This window comes from Aythya fuligula, chromosome 1 (assembly GCF_009819795.1).
Source record: "Aythya fuligula isolate bAytFul2 chromosome 1, bAytFul2.pri, whole genome shotgun sequence".
Lineage (NCBI taxonomy): Eukaryota > Metazoa > Chordata > Aves > Anseriformes > Anatidae > Aythya > Aythya fuligula.
The window spans coordinates 103,873,252-103,891,794 of record NC_045559.1 but is presented as its reverse complement, the minus strand read 5'-3'; the positions used below and the strand labels follow the sequence as shown (position 1 = coordinate 103,891,794).

At 45.0% G+C, this 18,543-nt stretch overlaps 1 protein-coding gene across 2 annotated transcripts in view; it reads right to left on the bottom strand.

Annotated features, from left to right (window-relative positions):
* TIAM1 (TIAM Rac1 associated GEF 1) overlaps window positions 1-18,543 on the bottom strand; it is a 106,767-nt gene that overhangs the window by 17,335 nt on the left and 70,889 nt on the right. The window contains exons 13-14 of one of the 2 annotated variants that reach the window (XM_032197828.1): window positions 16,851-17,075; window positions 6,337-6,440 (exon numbers count right to left, since the gene is read on the bottom strand). In XM_032197828.1, coding sequence (XP_032053719.1) covers window positions 6,337-6,440; window positions 16,851-17,075 — 329 coding nt within the window. Of the gene's footprint in view, window positions 1-6,336; window positions 6,444-16,850; window positions 17,076-18,543 lie in introns of both variants that reach the window. The other variant, XM_032197820.1, reaches the window with a different exon arrangement.

Sequence of the window (18,543 nt, the reverse complement as noted above, 5' to 3'; positions counted from 1 at the left end):
AAAGGAAAAGTGGGATTAAAAAAAAAAAAAAAAAAAAAAAAGGAGGGGGAGTTGAACCAATCCATTTTTTAACTAATTCAGCTCTGGTAATGGAACATGTCATTGGATTTATTAGTCAAAGCAACTCCTTTTATTTCTCATCAAGGTTCCACCTATGCTTGCTGGACGCTTAAGTACAAAGCACACCCAAGCCTTTAGGTTCAGTTTGCATTAGATTTCAACATGTGTCACCTTGATCTCAACAGCTCCAAATCCAAAAAGCACAGTAGGTTAACGCCCGGCTTCAGTGCAGCCAAAAAAGCCTGCCTGAGCTACCTGCTCTGCTGGAAAGGGACAAAGAACTGACAGTTAATAGCTGCTAATGTAAGCCTGCAGAGACCCACAATAGGCCGGGTTTTCCTCAGAAACATTTAGCTTTGTTAAGAATACCTCTTGAAAAACATACATGAGGAAGCCTTACCCAGTGGCACTTCATTTTGAGAGCCACGCGTACAACTCAAAATAGTTCCGATGTAAAAAACATGGTAAGGAATCAAACTCCAAAAATAAATGAAGTGCTTGAAGCAGTTTGTGCTTGATGCCCTGCAGACAGCTCACCATCATGCTTTTGCAGTAAGCTGCTGGGAAAGATGGGTCACCCAGAGAGAGGGAGTGCAAATCCACTTACACCGTGAAACATCAGCCGAACACTAACAAGTGGCTGAAAATTGGATAACTGTCACACAGACACTGACTCTGCCCTAGAGGGAACAGCTATGCCCATAGGCCAAAAAGGAAGTCCAGAGGACTTTTAAATGCCTTATCTCCACAAGTGCACACTCCACAAAATGCTCGCTGGCTTCTCCCACAGCCAGCTCCAGCTCTGGCTTCTGCCTTGCCACTCCCATGCCCCGCATCTTTGTGCGTTTCCCAAGCATCATTCATCCTGTGCTCTCCAGGTGGATGAAAAATGAAAAGGCTCAAGCACATTTATGAACCTGCTCTCTTGCTTGTTCACTGAACAAACTGTTTCATGCCCTAACATGATCCTTTCTACCTCATATTTACTTAAAAATCAATTACTAGACAGGAAGCAGGTGTGTGTCACACCCAGTGAGGGTCAGAACAGAGCTGCTTGCTTGAAACTCCCAAACAGCATGAACAAAAGCACCTCTGTCCCCATTTCCCTAAGGAAGTGGATACAACAGGGAAGGCCTGGAACAGAAGCACATCCCTTTATCTCCTAGCACCAGCTCTGCTTGCCAGCCACTACCGAAGTGGGATTTCTCCCCAATTACAGCCTCACACTTGATTCTGCCAGCAGTCCCATCCAGCAACCTTAAAACGAGCCAGAGTCCTTGCACAACTGGGCTGTAGGGTGAAGTTTACCCTGCCGGTACATTAACCCCTCCTCTGCAGGGGGCTCAGCAGAGGAGCTCATCTCACACCCTTCGCATGCAGGGGAAGCAGGTCCTGAAAATCACCAATTAATTGTGTTAACAGTGCCCACAGACAGGAGGTTTGGCTGCCAGCCCTGTAGTTGTGAGGGTGGTCTCCGATTTCCCTTTTGCATTCCCCTTACCAAAAGATACAGGTGCCTGGGCATCAGACAGAATAAACACCCTCTTGAACTGCATGCAACACCTCTGCTCCGCAACAGGCAGCAGACTCGAAGCCATTGACCTCCCAGCCAAAACTCAGGCAAACTGCAACTTTTCAGGCACTAGCAGGGCCGCTAATGACATTGCACAATAACAAAAAGCCTCTACAGGGGCCGTGCATCACAGCTCAGCCTCGAACCCACAGCCCTACAATTAAGGCAGCATGGGAACTCCCGTTAGCTGCTAATTACTTCTCCCAGTCACGCCACGCGGCAGCTCTGCTCACCAAGTACAGCATGCGGTACAAGGAGTCGCCGGCTCGCACAGCGCCTTCGCTCTTGACTTTACGGTTACCTCGCCACGGCGCCGACATGGCCGGGAAGGCAGGCAGCATATACTGGGGGAGCCCTCACTCCGCCTCTCCAGGCTCGGCTGTGAGAACAATCCCAGCTCGCCGCATATTGGGCTGGTCCGAAATGCCTCCCCGCTCCCGGGAGAGCTCCCGCGCCGCTTCCTCGCGCCGCGGCGCAGAGGACAGGCGCGTTTTAATGAGGAAGGGCAGCGACCATATTCATCCAGGCAGAGCCTCTCCTCCTCCTCCTCTGTCACTTGCCGTGGGCCTCCTTCACTCACCGCATCAGCTGGAATAAAAAACCGGCCAGGAGCTGCAGCTGAAGATTTAACGCTGCTTTTCGTAGCGTCGCGTAGAGGGGAAACTTCAGCAGGAAGGCTGAAATGCAGCAAAGGGGAGGCGAAGGCAGCCCCGGAATATAAATGTCTCTTGCCTGTGGCTGAGCATGAGCCGATTGGCTACGAACTGGGCTGCCTAAGAATATTAAACATCAGAAGGGACAGAGGCAGAGAATTAAAAGAACTTTAAAAAGCCAGTTATGCCACTGGAAAACCTACCCCTCAAATCCCCATTTTAATCCTTTCACGTCTATTGCAGCACACTGAAGGTTTCTGAGGCTTAATTCTGGTCTTCGATAACGGTGCACAGAGAAGACGACCTATTTTCTTCCAAAAAAACACCTCTAACTGGTATGTGTGTACACTCACACACACACACACACCCTTGCAGCACGCTCCCCAGAGTAGGAGCGCTGCAGGGGTAAATAGCTTCACTTTCAAGAGGCAGATGCCCCAAATTAAAAGCAAGAAGGAATGAGTGTCCTGCATGCTTTGCAACTGATTACAGGTGGTATTTGGGTTTTGATTTTTGAAAGCATCCCTATCAAAGGACCATTATAGGAAAAAAATGCATATCCACAAGGACTCCTCTTGTGATGTAACACAGCATGCAGCTCAGCTCTTGGCAACCTGCAGCACTAAGCACTTACACATATGCTGACTTTTCAGCGTACCTCCTTTAAACCTCAATTTATTCTAAAATATTTAAAAGGCCAAAACAGGTCACCACACAGGCAAGTAACTGTTCAAGAAATTACTCTCCCCCATTATTCTCCCCCAGCTCTCTTCTCCTCTTCAGTGCTGGCTCCCACATGAAATGGAGAGAGAGAAAGTGTGGAGCCCATCCCAGAGAAGAAGCAACTGGGTGTACAATTCAGCTGCAGCGCCTACAGGAACAAAAAAGTTGCACCCAGAAAGCACACATGCTTGCCAGTGTTTATGAAGATTTCAACCAAGAGGTCCCACACATAAGAGTGCTGGCTGATTCAGGAAAGGGATCATGAAATTAGACAGGAAGGAAGTTCAGAGAAAAACAGCTACCCCATGCCACTGCGCTGCGAATGCCTCAACTCACCTTGGAAATTGGATTCTAGTATTTTAAACCACTTTAAAGTAATCTTATTTTTGCTTGTTATTATAATGGTTCCTTTGAGGATATCAAAGCAGAAGTAATTTCTGTGTTATCAGGTCTTTAGGATACACAAAAGATATGATTTCCAGAAAAGGGGGGAATCCTCAAAGCTCAGTGGTATACCCTCCAAATCCACAACCACCATCGACAGCTTGGAGGCTTTTGCAGATTATGACACAAATGCACCACTACTAAGCAAACACACACCCACATGCACACATGCTGAGCTAGGGGAAGGGAAAGAGACAGCTGGAAGGGAGGAGGAGGAGATGAGCCACACTGAAGTACCTCCTGTATTACCCATCTACGTATCACCTACATGACAAAGCTACAGGTAGAAGGGATCCAAGTCCAGCTTTTGGTAGGATTTCACGTAGCTTACCTTCATAACAAGCCTACCCAGCGTGTGCTACAAGAACGCATGAAGGACAGCCGCAGCGCTACGTTCCTCTCCTTTTTCCATCAATTATTAACTCTCATCTAGACTCACGTTGCTGGCTGGCGAGCTGGGAAATTTCCTTGGAGGAGCTGGGAGCTCTCCTCCTCAGCAGCGCGCTGCGGACATCAGCAGGCTGCCACGCAGTGATGATCTTTGCAGGATTAAGCCCTGTCCCTGAATCATGCTATTGCACAACCCAAACACTGTTTTCTGACCTTCAGCTGCTAACGCTGCATCTGCACTGAAAGATGGGGAACTCTGCATCTAGCTGGGAGGCTCCAGCGTAGCTCAACTGGATTTCCTCTGCTGCCCAGCGGTGAGTGGGTAAGAGTGCTCCTGCTCAGCTTTTGCCAAGATGGCCAGTAAATAAACACGTGGAACAATCAGAAAGTCCTCTTCGGCATCCGAGGAAGACTGGAAGTTGTGGTGGAAATGGTGATACAAGGAGCATGTCCCTTCTGGTGACTTGAGGGCAGCGTTTCACTTCCCGTGTACAAAAATAACCCGTGTAAAACAGCACTGAGGACATCAACTTAATCTGCTCCATAATCCCACGAGCATGGAAAGGTGCAGCAGTGCATGAACAGGAAAACACCTTTGCCGTTGTCCTCATAGTACTGGCCAGGAGGTGATTTTCCACGGGTCAAAATGCCCTGCAGACTCCTCACTCCCCACGCAGATCAGCTTTCCCAAGCACACAGAAAGCAAAAGGACCAGGAAAATCCTCCCATGCATTTAGCTTTCTTCAGTTAGGTGCCCTTTCTTTTGTTCATCTGTTTCTCCGTATTGATGCTGTATTTAAAAATTAGTATTTGAAGCACCAATAGTGCTCTCTACTATCGCCCTTTACCATTTACTAGATTTCTCAATAGGCTTAGCAAAATAATTCGGGAATTTCTATAGCTTTAGTTCATGAAAAATCAGAAAGAAAGCCTATGTAATACAGAATATTTCTACATGGGAAGTAAATATCACATAAACAACACAAAATACCCTTCTGAATTGTAAAATAAAATACGCACAAACCTTTTTATTTACAGAAAGACAGATTTTCCTCTCATTGGAAGGTAAGGCTCATTGGAGTATGGAGTTACTCTTCCATTGCATGAATATTAAGTATTAGAGCTGCTAATGCACATTTCTCAGTTTAACTAAATCTGCTGAGCCGCAAGGCTAATCATGTAATCCTTAGGTCTTACTTTAGGCAATTACAGCTCTGAGGATCAAGGAGGCAAGATGCAATATGGAGCCCCCCAGCCTGGCACAGTTCAGAAATAAAAGAAAACACAGCATGCACATTTATTCCCCAAGTAGCTGTGTGTTATACTCAGTGCTCTTCCCCAGCCTCCGTGCTCAACAGAAGAGAGTCTTTTCAGAGCACGTGAAAATCCCACACCCTTACAGTTAAAAATAGAGAAGTGTCAACAACCCCTTCCACTTACTCAAGAATAAATTCTCTGTACTTACAAGAAAAAGTTCTGCAGTAAAGCCTGGAAGCAAAACATAAGAATAATCCCTTTCTCCACATGCAACCTCTGCATATATTTCGTGCACAGGAATGTTTTCTGTTATCTGACTTCCACTCCCTGGCTATCAGAGACAAAACTACAGGCTAGCATGACATCAGAGGTCAGGAAACAAGAGGCCAGGGTCTTTTCCTTTTCCTACAATGAGTAAGTAAAAGAGTACAGGGCTCACTATAACATATTTTAGCTAAAACAAGAGCTAGGAAAAACCACACCTGCACACAAACAAAAACTGAGTGAGATCTCATACTCATTAGATCAGGAATTCTATGGAAAATTAGCTGGAAAATCTCACCATCACTTATGCATGAAATACATACAAACAATCAGTGCCTTTAAAATAATCTCACTTGATTCTGCCTCAAAAGCCACTAATCATCGCAGATAACGTTGTGTGAAACTCCCCAACACCAGCCTAGAGCAAACTACCAACTGCTGTGAAACCCACCCCTTAATAGATAGCAATTAGCAATCCATTTGCACAACCTCTTAGCTATAATTGGAGAGTATTGCTTCAATTTAAGGTAGATTGGCTATAATTAGTTTGCATTTAAAAACTAGCATATGCACTTTGCTATTGATTTAAGGAAATAGTGTTTAACTTACATTCCTCCCATGCCTAGAAATCAAGAGAGAATAAGAAATAATAATAATCCGTCTGATTTTCTGGTTCAGCTGCCCTGCTCTGGAGATGATAAACCATCCCATTTAGAAAATATGTGGGAATATTGTCACAAGATAGTGAAGATACAAACCATCCCCAGTAGAAGGGTACAAGTCCTGATGGTGATGTGCCACAATCGAAGATGTAACATGTTACATTCAGTATCATCTGTAAACACCTTAAAAGTAAGATCCACATTTTCCCAAGGAAAGATGTTCTAATCAGGTGCAGCTGGGGAGTCGGCACATCAGCTGGGAGCTCGGTGTGCTTTCACTCCTTGGCATGTGAAAATGAAAATTTCTCACCTTGCTCATCTTATCGGCCTCATCAGATGATTCCAAGTCTTGCGCTTCTGCCTCCTCTGGAGCCGTCTCAACGGAGCTGTCCGGGTCACCACAAAGCGAGTGCCCTGCTGAAATTGAGATGTGTGTGAAAAGCCAACCAGAATTTCCAAAATTTCAAAAAGCTGCGGACAGCAGACATTGAGTTCCCATGGATGACCAGGCCTCATCCTGCACACAAGTAGATGCTGAATTTATGCCTGAGGCACTCACTGACCTGGTAGGACTGCCCTGTTTTGGAACAGGGACCACGTTCAACGTTCAACTACAGGTGTAAAAATAAACAGGTTATGGCCAGACAGCACTATTTAGTTGGAAATTACAAATACTGATTCCCAGATAAGGCTAAAATGCCATGCTGAAATTCTTGCATTTATTTTTAAGTTCCTTGCTAGCAAGGAATTGCCTGCCTTTATACTTGACTGGTTTTAAATGGAAATACCAGGAAGTGAATGAGTGGGCAGTGCCAAGGAGAAAGCCTTTGGTCAGCCCTTCGCTGAGCAAGCTGAACATAACAATTTTAAGTTGTACACCTATGCCTTAACACCCTTCTGGAGACTACGTTCTTGATACAGATAACTGCTTGCAACTTTTTGTAAATAAATGGTGGATTACCTGCAAGAGGCAAAGGGATGAACAGAACTAATCCCAACCTCAGAGCTCTGTAAGTAACTTTTTTTTTTTCCTCCTAGGATCTCATTCTCTAACTTAAATAACAAGAAGCAGTATTACTGTACCTTAACCTGCCTCCACAGAAAGCAGACTTCACATACACTCAACTTCTAACTATCACAAATCATAATGAACACTGATTAAATGAACTCTGCTATGAAATTCCTGCATGCCTGGGTTGAGCTTCATGCCAGCACAAAGACTTTCCAGAAGCAGAGTCCAGATGCTAATTCCTTTCAACTTTCCTCCCTCCTCCCCCCAGCCCCATTAGGAAAAGGTTTTTCATCATTACCACTGCTTGGGTGGATTGGGAAGGGTGTTTTCATGGTCACCCCTCCCTGCGTGCATCCTGCCACATGAAAAAGACAGTGAATGTTCCACCAGGGATTATGCTTTTTATGCCATTATGTTTATTCTTCACATAATGCAGAAAAACATAATCAAAATTCAATGGATGCAGCAAGACAGAAAATCCCTGCTTCTTCAGAAACCAAGACTAAGCAGCCTACTTTTTTTTTTTTTTTTTTTTTTTTTTTTGTCTGGAGAGGTTGTTGCTAGTATGTAACATTTAAACATTTTGGTGGAAAACTGACTCTTTTCTGTAACAGAACAGAGTTTTTTTGCAGGCTTGTTTTGTTTTGTTTTGCTAGCCTTATCAACAGAAGCATCCCAATGGCGCACTATCTTGTTGTCAGAGCCCACTGGTCCTGCAGCCATCCTCTCTAATTCAGTCCTAGGCTGAGACATGAACTTTTTACAAGGAACAACAGTAATTTAGCACATCAGATGCAGCACCATTTCTATGTTAGTCCCATGCTGACTCTCACGTTCCTTGCTATTTTCAACTAGACATTTCAATTTAGGTAAGCCATGTAAATTTGTCTGTAAGGAGCATTTGGCTAAATAGCAATGCTGGAAGTAAAAAGGCCACAGTGACGATAACACACATCTGTTACACTGATAAATTGCAGTTAAACATGGTGTGATTTGGCCAAAAAGGCTAGAGTAGCGTGGATGGTCTATTTATTCAGCTAAAATGGCAAGCTGCTGTACAGATTTAAAAAAGAAACTCATTAACCACATCTACTATATTTGTTTATATTTGTACTGCTCTGAAATATGGTTCATGAAATTGAAACAATACTCTTTAAGAAATATGTTTCCTAATTGAATAAGGAGATTAAATTCTGCTGCCTCTTTGCCTCAATTGAAAAGCTACTGATCTTCTTTCATAGTTTTTATGTTAACACATAACGTTGGCTCAAGAACACATCCTAGATAAGGTTCTTTACATCAAGACTGAGGGCAGTGATCCAGGTCCGGGGTTTTTGTTTCTTACAAGCTTCCAACCACCATTACAAAAAATAAAATAAATTAAATAACTAAATATATATTTTAAAAGGCATGATTGTACAAGACTTCCACTTTTAATGGGTCTGAAAATTCAGAGAAATTGGAATTCAGAAATTCAGACATAAATTCAGAAAATACTCTGCATACTGGGATGGATCTAAATTGGACAGCAAATAAAACGAAAACAACACAAAATGCAGTTCATAACTGAGCTTTCAGAAGGCATGATTCTCTTCTGAAAAGATGAGGTTTACCTTTTAAAAAGATGTGCATGCAGGGAATGTTTGGCAAAACAAAATCTATTCAAAGAAGTATTTTATCTGTAAGAAGTTACATTTTCTGAGTCTCGCCCATACTTTTATGAACTTGGACTGTCATTTTTTGGGTGTTTCTACTAATTTTAAAAAAAAAATTATTAAATCCCTTATGCTATCCATTAAAAACCAAGAGTAAAATGTGCTATGTGTCATAATTCAGTTTGGGCAGTCCGTGCTCACTGCAATTAATTTTCTATTATAAGTTGTATGAAATACATCCTACAGCTGTTTCTCATCCCCAAGCCAAGGCAAATAATGTTTGTTAGGGGGGTTGGGGTTTTGCTTTTAAGCTATCACTTTTTCTTTTCCTGTATATTAAAACACCACTTAATCTGTTTCCTGCAGTATAAACACTTCTACCCAGTAGACAGCAATCTTTCACTTACGTCTTAATGAGCAGTCACACAGTGCATGTGTTTAGGGTATTTCTAATGTCTTAAGCTGCCAAAGCCAACGTCAACTTCAGCAGTTTTATCTGCTGGTTGTTAAAACACAGGCAATTGCTTCAATAATGCTGCACGTTCCCGCAACAGCCTTTTAATACCTTCCAGTTACTGCCCCATTTCTGTCGGGTTCATTACATTGTTTTATTTTTGCCCTGCAAATCTTTATTTAGCTCTGCGAGGAGCTCCAAGGAGAATGCGCTCATTTCCTTCTGTAGCACCTGAGTGCTGCCCAGCAGCTACCATTTGTTAGGGACAATAACACGTGGGCTTCACTTAACATTAAGGAATGGGAAAGGGAAATCCAAAAAGTAGCAGGAAAAGGGGGTCAAATCCATGTGGCCACGAGCACAGGTGGAGGTCACGGGAGCACCCAGGTTGCCTTGGCAGTGCAATATCCGTGACATTATGACTCATGCCCATTAAATAACTTCAACTTATGGCTAGAACTAACAAAATAAAAGGAAGTCTTATATCACCCGAGCAAAGGTGCAGGGGCTTAAATGTCTGGAGAATCACGTAAAGCTTAAGGAGCACACCAACAGTTGGCTACAATTTTCCATGGCTGCTGCTTCCCATTTGCAGGGCTGCTATCGCCTGAGATTTTAATGAGAATTCCACAATATTTGGTACTGCTCTTAAAACCTGGCTCTCGGTGCCAGATGATTTATTTTTTTTTTAGTGCAATGGAAATAAATATTCCTAGCCAAGCTTTCTCAGCTGTGGTGCAAAGCTCAGAAGCATTTATCCTACTAAAAAAAGAAGCAGAATACAAATCAGAAAACCCTCCATGTTCATAATATTTGTATCTTGATGCTTTATTCCTGCATATGTGGAACTGGCAATACCGAATTTAGTCCCTTCAGTGGGAGCAACAGGGAGGTGTTAGCAAGGCCAGCCATCTGCCAGCATGTTATGTGCTGCGGGCCAGAAGCAACAACAGGCTGAGATGGCTGAAACCTTTGGCTTGTAACTCCTAGGGTGCCTCAATCTCTCGAGCAGGGTGCTTTACACATCTCAGCTCCCTACACAACACCTTGTATGTCTCGTGGGTGAGGCACTGGGAAGGCAACGGGGAAGCAGCTAATGCTGGGTGGTCATCCAGGAGGGCAGCGCTGGCTACAGCCCAGCCCTGTACTGGCTCCCCCACTGGGACTGTGCCACAAAGGGATCCCATTTCCATGTTCAGGTTGGGGTAAAACTGGGGTGCAGAGTATCTCAGGATAAACCACTACCATGCATGCTCAAAGCACGAGGTACCTGCTTTAAACAAAGGGGGACTTTGAAGTCAAAAAGGGAGTCACCTCGTGAGCTTCATAAGCATTTCTTCCAGCTTGGCCATGCCCTATTTATTTTTCTTCTCTTGTCCCCTTGCTCCCAAGTTATGCTGACACAGCTGTCTGTGCAGCCAGACAATAAGATGAATGGGAATATCCATTTATTCATTTATTTCTTTCTGCTGGCTTCCCTAACCTAGTTTATCGCAGGGCAACACAGGCCTTTCCTACGGGAGGAGAGCCTTGAGCCCTGACGAGGACTGCTGAAATTAAGCTTGTAATTAACCTGCTGCTTTAAGCAGCATCAAGACAGCACCTAATGGGACGTTTCTAGATCATATTTCTGAAATTAACCAAACTGAGGGGCCTATGTCCCATGACGAAGATGTCCTCCAGCAAACCAGGTGGCGGAGGGGATGCAGAGAGCCAGCAGACCAGGCCGCGGACCCGTGCCCAGCCACCGTGGGCTCTCAGCCAGTACTGCCACGAGAGGCAACTCTGTGGGGCACTGCCTGTGGCCCAGAGTGACAGAGGCAGAGATCTGTCACCTCTGCAGTCAGCCAGCAAGTGTCTGGGGCTGCAGAGCCCAGCCCCATGCCCTTCCCTGCCTGCCTGAGACCGCCCCCTGCAAAAGGTGCATGGTCCTCCTCTGTACTCCTTCCACTGGTAACACTCAGCAGTACTGAAGGAAAAAATACAGTGATTCCTTAATTCCTTTTGTCAGGAAATAAGGGGTGACCCCATGACTACCCACTCTGAGTCCCAGCTAAGAAGCTCGGGCATCTGTGCTCCTGCAAGAAGTGCTGTGGAGGTTTCAGTGGACAAAGTGCTTTCACAGGGCTCACGGCTGACTTCTTAGAATTATGGTTAGCTTTGAAACACTGGAACATAAAAGAAGGAAACATCATTTTTTACATTGGGGTGTTCTGTCCCTTTGGGAAATCCCATAGAGTTGATAGCCTCACCAAGGATTCATAAAGCTGTGTTACAGCTACCCCAGTGACAGTCAACTGAGTGACCAAAGAATGCTACAGGAACAACTGGAAAAAGCTGCCTTTTCTGGAAAGCTATAGAAACAAGAGCTATAAGTCTCCTATCTTTCTGCCAGAGCGCTATTGCTTCCCTTTCCATTTCAATTAGATCATAAATTGCTCAAACGTAGAAAAATCTATGCTGAATGTTATTCAGTTCAATCACTCTTTTTAGGGAAAATGCAGATTCGATTAAACTTTCCCTGCATCAATCACTTTTCTCCCTCCTCAGTTCAGGAACCTGGTCAAATAAATACCTGCACCACGCTTTGTTGCCTATTTCGAATAAACAGAAATATTCACAGTCAGAAAAAACGAGGCAGTGCTCAGGGACCCTGGGAACCAGGGGCACTGCAATTGCAGAAGTGGAAGATTCCTTCCACACTTACCGAGTTTCAGCCTATGGTTCACGAAGCCAGCAGAGGGAGTGGCAACACAGCAAGAAGATGAAGATGACAAGCCCCGCTGCTAATGAAGCGGGCATGCTTACTGCAGCTAACGTGGGAAGACTCCAAACCCCAAAGCTGCAATCCCAAAACTAACGTGCCGACAGCCACACCGCTCATTTCAACAGCAGCTCAGGTAAACTTCAGAAAAGCCAGGGATTAGCCCTCCAAATACAATTCTGGCTGAGGTAACTTCCATTAGCTTTTGCTTTTAAAAAGCTCATCTTGTGACAACAGTTCTGCACATCTCTGCTTAATTACATGCCACAGCCTCAATGGCTGCTGCAGTAAACGCTGCTGGAATTGTTATCAAGCACTGAAAGATAACATTATTTTTTGAACATGCTACAAAAGATATGAAATTAGTTGCTGCCTCAGGAAAATAACCCAGGAGAAATTAAGGTTACTGTTAGTCTCAGCTTGTTCTGAAATCCAAATTACTTAGCCTAAGGGTAACTGCGACAGGACCAGGATGGAATGAGAAACAGCAGCAATTCTTGGAGTGCAATTTGAGTTTGTTTCATGTTTTTATGCCATATTCTTCAGAGCATGAGTTAACTTTAGCCTCTAGTTCTCCTTTTTTTTTGAACAACAAAATAATAGACCCCTTAAAAACACTGAGCTGCTTCACGTCTAGAAGATTAATATACTCATTCAGAACAGGGAAATACTTTTTTTTTTTTTTTATCAGCTACATTCAGCACAATGATTTATTTTGGCTCTTTATTATCCCTGCAGAGCTATCCCTCACACTAGAGGTCTCCAAAATACTGAGTATACAAAGCCTAACCCTCAGAAACTCTACCCCGGATTGCAAAAAGGTAGTGAACTGGGGGGAGACCACAAACAGATATGGATAATACTCCCCACTCCCTTTCCCAAAATATGTCCTTTATGCTTCGATCATCTGGAGGAGATGTGACTCTGTGTTTCCAACTTTCAACCTCTCATTCCCTGGACTGAGTGGAGCAGGCTGTGGAGATGAAGCACTTGTCATGGGAAGGGGACAGAGCTCTCACTGATCCCTTCAGGCAGTAAGGAAAACAGGTTGTGGGGCTCCAGACGGAATCAGAGCTGCTCCTCCTCAACCAGATTTATGCAGGCTGTGTTAGGAAAGAAGATTGAAAGCCAGGAAAAATATTAATAGATGAAAGGAAGAAAACTCGTGGCTCTGCAAGCCTGACACGGAGCAAATTCCTAGGGGAAAGTATACATCATATCCGAGATGGATTTTTTTTTACATCAATTAGAGACCTAAAATCCAAGGTCATCTCCAGAACAGCCTGTTAAGAAATAACACAAAGAAGTACCAGCTGCCAGAGAGCCGATTTGCAGGCTGTAGCCCAAACCTCTCCGTATACAAGCTAGCTGTAGAAAATGAAGCAGCTGTACGTCACACCGTATTTAACAACCGCACTGGCAGGCACTTCACCGAGGTCAGCTCCCCGAAACACGGTGCAGGCTTTGCTCATGGAAGACCTCCCACGGAGTAACAAGGCATGACCAAAGCTTCCTTAAAAACAACTTTAAAAAAAGTGACTATTTTCCATTGAAAGGATGCAATATGGTATGCCTCACACAGGAACTCTGCCCTTTGCTGACTTCACGGGAGATGAAGAATTGCAATAGTGAAGAAGATGACAGGACATCAGCGAGATCAGTCAAGCAGACCATGAGGTTCTGGAAAATGGATGGGTCTATAGGTGATTTATACCTGCTGGCACTCTGGCCCCGTAATGCTTCACTCCCCTGCTGAAACAGAGGCTGTACCAGTTCAGAACTGAAGAAAAAAATCCACATGCTATAAATAAGACATACATGGAGAATAGAAACAACTGAGCTGATTTGCCTAGCCAGCCGAACTGCCAGCAATCAACAAGGACACAAATAAATGGGTCAGTGGGTATTTCATACTTGACTGCTCTCTACAAGGAGCTGCAGAGCGGAGACCAAAAACCTACGATGCAGTTACGGCCCCCCAAATCAAAGCATGTGCTCCTTTTTAAAATTTCACACGGATCCAGTTTGGGGTAAAAGAAAAACTGGCACAGCACAAAGCCAGAAGAACAAAGGCTTCGGTACAACATTGTGTTCTATAAAAATCTAAGTAGGGAGAAATTGATGGAGAAGATCAAAACACCTGCCTCCAAATCGCGAAGCTGGATGCAGATCGTTGCTTTCACTCCCACCTCAGGGTAAGTCATTCCAAATTAGAGCATTGGCGTTGTTTAGCTTTAAACACTGTCTTAATGTCGCTCTTCAGAGGCATATTTCATATGGCAATTACAGGCACTTTCAGAAGCTGCCATAAACACCTGCACATTTGCTGATGAGCTATTGCGCTGCTTCGTTTGGTTAAGCAAGCATTCCTACCCCTTTGAGGAGTGATGAAGGCAATTGCCACCTGATTTGCTGCACTTTGAGGGAAAGTAAATGTCAGGACTGCTCTAATTTCTTTCCGCCTGTCTCCTGAAAGAGAAACCAAAGGACCTGGCTGCAGCACACCACAAGTGGTGGACAGCTGTGCCAAGGGAAACCTGAACGGAGAAGGAAGCCCTGAAGTTGAGCCCCAATCCTGGGGAGCTCCTGAAGATGCAGATACTCTGGGGCAGCAGGCAGTGCACAGGCTCTCTGCAGGACATGGAATGACAAGCAGACCTTCCACGCTGCTAGGATAAATACAAAAACCTGGCTTGGGAAAAACTGCCAGAAGATCACAGATCAGACCTGAACTGAGCGCAGCACCAAGGAAGCAGGACCTCCAAAGCAGCAGAGGCAGGTGGGCTGGTTTTGCTGAGATGTGTTCTCCCGCCACGTCCTGTCTTCATTTCACATGGTACCCACAGCGCTGTTACTGGACAGCACGAAGAGGTTCTGCAGGCTCTGCAGATGCACTTGGCAAAGCATGCACTGCCTCTCAGCAAGGAAAAGGTCCCCTCCGTGACCTAAATATTCAAAATAACGATGCAGAACGCTGACAGAGGCAGGGAAGCTGCTTATTGAGCCCAGCTTTTGAGGCCCTGTGTTACGAAGTGTGACTGCTCTGGCTTTGAAATCACCATGCTGAATAAATATGGAAGTCTCAGATCCCAATTTTTTGCACCCAGGGCAGACGCTCCACGGGGCAAGAGTACTCTGCAGGGATTTTACAGGAAAAGCATAGGAAAAGACAGAAGGATGGGGTCCGTGATGAATTGGTGTTACATGGGAAATGGGGACATCTTGTGGCCAGCTATCAATGTTTACAACACGAGTTTAAATTAAATGAGTTGATTTTTCAGCACAGAAGCCTACCTTGGAAAAGTTCAGTGAAAATTAAAAATGAAGAATGTCCTTCAAAAAAATGTTTAATTTTAACTGCTTCTAGGAGTTTATTCCACATCTTACATGAGGCTGCTTTTATCAAGAGCCTCAGAGGTATTTGCAAAAAGCTGATTTTAAGCCTTCTTGTTTGTGATACACCACTTGCTATGAATGTATCACACTCCTAGAAGTCAGGCTTGGGGTCCATTTTTCTCCATCCACACTATGTGTTCCTGTTACCAGAACAAGGACATTTTTGCTAGATCACTTTCAGTAAATACTTTCAGAAGAACAGAGCAGCACCCAGAAATGTTGAGAGGCAGGCTGTACCCACCTGACCCTTCACAGGCAGAGATGAGTCAGCTTGGTCCTGAGTCCAAGCAAAAAAAACCTTTCACTGTGGATTGTTTGCCCCTGCTCAGCATCATACTAACACACTTACACAGCTGCTGGGTTAGCTCAAGTATGCACCCAGAGCCACCAAGGAGTCCCTGCACTGGATGACTGCAACAACCAGACCCACGTGTCCTGGGAAAAGGTAGACTTGAACCCTGAGAAGTGCACGAACAGCCCCTCCTGCTCCAGTTTTTATTCCAAATGCCCAAAACAAAACCATTTCACAGATGTCAGAACGATTATTTTGACATTTATGAAACCTTTACTCTGGGGAAAATAGTAAGTATTTTGACATATCCAGAAAATACTTACTTTTTGGCTGGAAGAAAAAAATTTACCTCAATTCTGAAGAGTTTTGTTTATCTAGAAACTGCTTCTTTTGGGCCATTCTATTCATTTTTCCTGAGTTTTAAGTTATTCAAAAAAAAAAAAAAAAAAGCAAACAGGAACATACAATATCCTCTTCTCTTTTCAAACAGGCAAGTATGAGGAGACATAGTGCAGGAGCTTTCCTGCTATCCCAGTGCAATTCCCACCACTGCTCTCTTAAAGAGACATCATGGCTAGAGCCCAAAGAGGTGGTCCTGCTCTCCCACAGCCATTTCTCTTATCCCAGCACTGACACTTGTCCTCATCTGGTTGGGGAAGCTAAACTAGCAGCAAACAATTCACCTCTTCCAGAGTTTATTTTTCTGCAGTTCAGTTCTCTGAAAATCCCAGCGTGGAGGGCAGGAATGGCTTCTTCCCCCCCAGTGTGCTGTGGGGCCAGTTAGGTTTGGCTGTAATGTCAGCCTCTACCTTGAGGGGTTTTGAACTGTCCCTGTGAGTTATTTATGTGCCTCATCAAACACACGGGGCTCCTGGCTGATCCCAGAGAGGGTGAATGCTTAACCCTTCTTTCTTCCCTGCCCAACACATACCCTGGGGGCAAGTCAGGAGTTAAAGGCACCTCTTTGTGCAGCCCAGAAGTGAGCGAGCCATCAGGTCTGTGACTTGCTGGAGGCACAGCTAGATAACGCGACACGCATTCGGCGATGACATATTTCACAGCCTAACCATGTACACATTAATACTGTAGCTATACCTCACAGCTTCCAGAGGTCTCATTTATTACCCACGCAGCGCATTCAGACTGCAATGCTTCTCACTTTCATCACAGAAGTACCAGATCAATGGGACTACACCAGCACACCCTAAGTGTGAATTCTGCTCCTCGTAATTTCGACATTGAACCCAGTACCTTGGTTGCTCCCAGCGAACACCAGCGTGCTGTCACTCAAGTCAGATGGGTTTTCCAAGCGACGTGGTGGTGGCTGCATTAATTTCTGCCCTTCCTCAATCTCAGGATAGGTACGTACAGTAAGACACAGTGAAGGCTGAACAAGGACATCTTTCAGCAAAGCTGAGTCCAAATCTTCAGCAGCTTTTTTGTTAATCTCCACAATTTCATCACCAGCTTTCAGGCCTGCAACGCAGAAGGGAACAGGTAAGACTTGCACAGCAATGCTTCTGTTACCCACAGACATCAAGGAGCTCAGCTGGGTATTTATAAGGTGCCAGACAGTGTTATGTCTAGACATAAAATAAACATTTATGACTGCAAATTACATTGAAATTTGATGGACTTCTGCAAGATCTGCTGTCAGGCTGGTACTCCAGTATCCATAAGAGTAAGGTGCCCAGGAAGTCCCTCAGGAGGTACCAGCAGGCACATACCCTGTCCTTCTTCACAGCACTCTGCAAGGGGACAGCTGCTGTGCAGCAAGCCATCATACAAAACAAATTCCTCATAAATAAATGGATGCTTAAGGACAGAGCCAGACTTCTCAGGCTCTGCACACAGCACAGGGGAAAGACGGAGCCGCATGAAGCATTGTGAGCTGGGTCTGTACCTCTCATTGGGAAGCAGAGGCTCCCAATGGGCAGCCCAGCTAATCTCCTGGGATCACTACGTCAGCTGTGTTGCTGGATTGGGTTGATTCTTGCTTTTAATTTCTCATACAACTGTATGCTTTTATTTGAAGTGATCACCCACTGATACACTTAGGAGGAGGGAGCACATTTCCCACTTAACCGGTGCCGGAATTCAGACAACCTCCTCTCTGGCCCTGTCCGAATTACATCCCAGCATATGGGGCTTCAAAAGGCAAATTTTAGCAGTTGGTAGGTTAGTGATGGTCTTTTCCAATCCACTTTTAGGAGCTATTTATAGCCCCGGTGCCCAAGGGAAAAGGGGATCCGCAGAGGAAGCAGCTGAGTCCCGCTCGCCCCCAGGCGATGCAGCAATGCGACAGACAGCAAGCAGCCCTCCGGGTCCCGCAGGAGACCTGACCTTCCCCTCAGCCTGCTCTCCAAATCACAACAGTGAGATGGAACAGGCTTTAAACCCAAATAACTTCCAGCATCACTCAGCTCAGTCGTTGGGGCTGCACTCATCGCTGGCGGGCCCCTGCAGGCATCTCCCCGAGAGAGAGAGAGAGAGAGAGAGAGAGAGAGAGAGAGAGAATTGAAAAGCATGCTCTGCAACAGCCACCAGAGGGACCGTTGTGGCATCCTAATCACCATCCTGGCATTTTCACGGTGGAAAGCTGGAATTTACAGGGCCAGAAGAGCTGCTCCTTGCAGGCAAACCTACCCTAGGTGACCTGCTGTTGTAGGCGACTTGCCTTGCAGTGCTCTGGCTGGGAGACCAGGGCAAAGGATGACTCTTGGCACCCTTCAGCGATGAGGAGAGGCCCCAGTTTGACGAGCCTGAGCTGCAAGAATTGCTCAGCTGAATCCTCCAGGACAGATTACCTACCCTTATCTGAGAAAGAAACATGGAGGCTAAGCAGCTCCAGCCCTCTTTAGGAAAATTGAGATCTCTCTTAAACGCATGTAATTGTGCCCAGAAACTGTAGTGCGGAGCGCAGATTCAGAAAGAATAAAATGAA